Here is a 2,392-nt window from a genome sequence, read left to right as displayed (position 1 = left end):
GGGGGGGGGCCGCTACCCCCGCGTTTTGCTCCTCCCATCCCGCAGCGCCTCGATTTTGGGGGCCAGCTGCCCGAAAGTGGGCCTGGCGCTGGGGGCGAAGGCCCAGCAGCTCATCATCAGCGCGTACACCTGGCGACAAGGGACACAGCGAGGCCATCAGGGGAGGAGCGGGGCGACCCCGGGGACCCCCCTGCCACCAGCCCCGGGGCAGCGGTGTCACCTCCGCGGGGCAGCCGGCGGGGGCCGGGAGTCGCCGGTTGTCCTTGAGGAGCTCCAGCAGGTGACAGATGATCTGCGCCGGCTTCCCGGTGCCCATCATCCGCAGGAATTCCTGCGGGCACGGGGCACATCCGTGAGCGTCCAGGGGGGGGGGGGGGGGGGAGGTGGTCCCAAAGGGAATGATCCCCGCATCCAGGGGAAATCCCACCTCCGAGGGGCTCTTGCTCTTGGAGCTGTAGGTGAAGAGCTCGTAGAGCAGCACCCCGAAGCTCCAGGTGTCGGAGGCGCAGGAGAAAATGTTGTCAGCCAGGGATTCCGGCGCGTACCTGCCGGGAAAAGCGGGATTCTGAGCTCCGGATCCCGCTGGAATTCCAGCGCTCCCCCCGTGTGTCCTCCCCTCACCAAAAAACGGGGCTCTGTCCGGGCTCCCGCACCACGTAGTAATCCTTGTCCTGCGGCAGCAGCTTGGCCAGCCCGAAGTCGCCGATCTTGACGTGGCTGTCGCTCTCCACCAGGATGTTCCTGCTCGCCAGGTCCCGGTGCACGCAGCGCTGCGCCCCCAGGTACTCCATGCCCTGCCGGGAGGCGGCTGCTCGAGGGCAGCGGGGACACGGCAGCGTCCCCGGGGCTGGAGAACCCCCGGGAGGAGCGGCCCTGGCGGCTCAGCCCGGCTGGATCGCGGCCCGCCGGGTGAGGGTGGGATTGCCCCGGCCGGGATGCAGCTGCTGGCGGGGGCAGGATCCAGCAGCATCCCCAGGGGTGGGACCGGATCCCGGCTGGACAAATGACCCTTGGGTGAGCACCCCTGGGGGCTCGTCCCGGCTGGACAAATGACCAGCTCCAGCTGCTGGCAGGGGCAGGATCCCAGGGGTGGGACCAGATCCCGGCTGGACAAATGACCCTTGGGTGAGCCATGGCGTTGCTCCAGCCAGGAAGCAGCTGCTGGCAGGGGCAGGATCCAGCAGCGTCTCCAGGGGTCGGACCGGATCCCGGCTGGACAAATGACCCTTGGGTGAGCCATGGCATTGCTCCAGCCGGCAGGGCCAGGATCCAGCAGCATCCCCAGGGGCTGGATGATCCTGGCTGGACCACAACCTCCTGGGTGAGCACCCCTGGGGGTTCATCCCGGCTGGACAAATGACCCTTGGGTGCGCCATGGCATTATTCCAGCTGGGATGCAGCTGCCGGCAGGGGCAGGATCCAGCAGCGTCCCCAGGGGTGGGACCAGATCCCGGCTGGACAAATGACCCTTGGCTGAGCACCCCTGGGGGCTCGTCCCGGCTGGACAAATGACCCTTGGCTGAGCACCCCTGGGGGCTCGTCCCGGCTGGACAAATGACCCTTGGGTGAGCCATGGCATTGCTCCAGCTGGCAGGGCCAGGAGCCAGCAGCGTCCCCAGGGGCTGGATGATCCTGGCTGGACAAATGACCCTTGGGTGAGCATCCCTGGGGGCTCATCCCGGCTGGACAAATGACCCTTGGCTGAGCAGCCCTGGGGGCTCATCCCGGCTGGACAAATGACCCTTGGGTGCGCCATGGCATTATTCCAGCTGGGATGCAGCTGCTGGCAGGGGCAGGATCCCGGCTGGACAAACGACCCTTGGGTGAGCCATGGCATTGCTCCAGCCGGCAGGGCCAGGATCCAGCAGCGTCCCCAGGGGCTGGATGATCCTGGCTGGACCACAACCTCCTGGGTGAGCACCCCTGGGGGTTCATCCCGGCTGGACAAATGACCCTTGGCTGAGCCGTGGCGTTGCTCCAGCCAGGACACAGCTGCTGGCAGGGCCAGGACCCAGCAGCATCCCCAGGGGCTGCACCAGGACCCTTGGCTGACCCCTGGCACCGTTCCAGCCCCATCCCGGGACCGCAGGGTGCCCGTTCTGCCCGTGCCCGCCCTGGTCCCACCTTGCAGATCTGCCAGGCGTAGAGGAGCAGCGTGCAGTGCTCCAGGCGGGGCTGGTTCTTCTGCAGGTAATCCCGCAGGCAGCCGTTGGGCAGGAATTCCATCACCAGCCGCAGCCCGCGCATTCCTGGGGCCAAATCCGTCACCGCCATGGCCGGGATAGGATCGGGGATCCCTGCGCGCTCCCTGCCCCGTTCCCTGCCCCGTTCCATGCCCCGTTCCATGCCCCATTCCCTGCTCATTCCCTGCCCAATTCCCTGCTCATTCCCT

The 2,392-nt window shown here is 67.6% G+C and overlaps 1 protein-coding gene across 5 annotated transcripts in view; it reads right to left on the bottom strand.

Moving 5' to 3' along the window:
* Positions 1 to 6: 6 nt before the first annotated feature.
* Positions 7 to 2,392, bottom strand: part of LOC121660561 (tyrosine-protein kinase JAK3-like) — a 6,950-nt gene continuing 4,564 nt past the window's right edge. For 2 of the 5 annotated variants that reach the window (XM_042019947.1, XM_042019948.1), the window contains 5 exons: positions 1,818 to 2,249; positions 1,451 to 1,649; positions 622 to 1,298; positions 428 to 545; positions 227 to 331 (listed from right to left, as the gene is read on the bottom strand). In XM_042019947.1, coding sequence (XP_041875881.1) covers positions 316 to 331; positions 428 to 545; positions 622 to 1,298; positions 1,451 to 1,649; positions 1,818 to 2,249 — 1,442 coding nt within the window. In that variant the 3' untranslated portion in view covers positions 227 to 315. Of the gene's footprint in view, positions 130 to 220; positions 332 to 427; positions 546 to 621; positions 1,299 to 1,432; positions 1,650 to 1,817; positions 2,250 to 2,392 lie in introns of those variants that run through there. The other 3 variants (XM_042019951.1, XM_042019949.1, XM_042019950.1) reach the window with 3 other exon arrangements.

This window comes from Corvus kubaryi, unplaced genomic scaffold (genome assembly GCF_017639235.1).
Source record: "Corvus kubaryi isolate FWS band 111438036 unplaced genomic scaffold, C.kubaryi_AGA036_p1.0 36556, whole genome shotgun sequence".
Classification (NCBI taxonomy): domain Eukaryota; kingdom Metazoa; phylum Chordata; class Aves; order Passeriformes; family Corvidae; genus Corvus; species Corvus kubaryi.
Note: the sequence above shows the minus strand (reverse complement) of the source record. Positions and strands in the feature narration are given on the sequence as shown.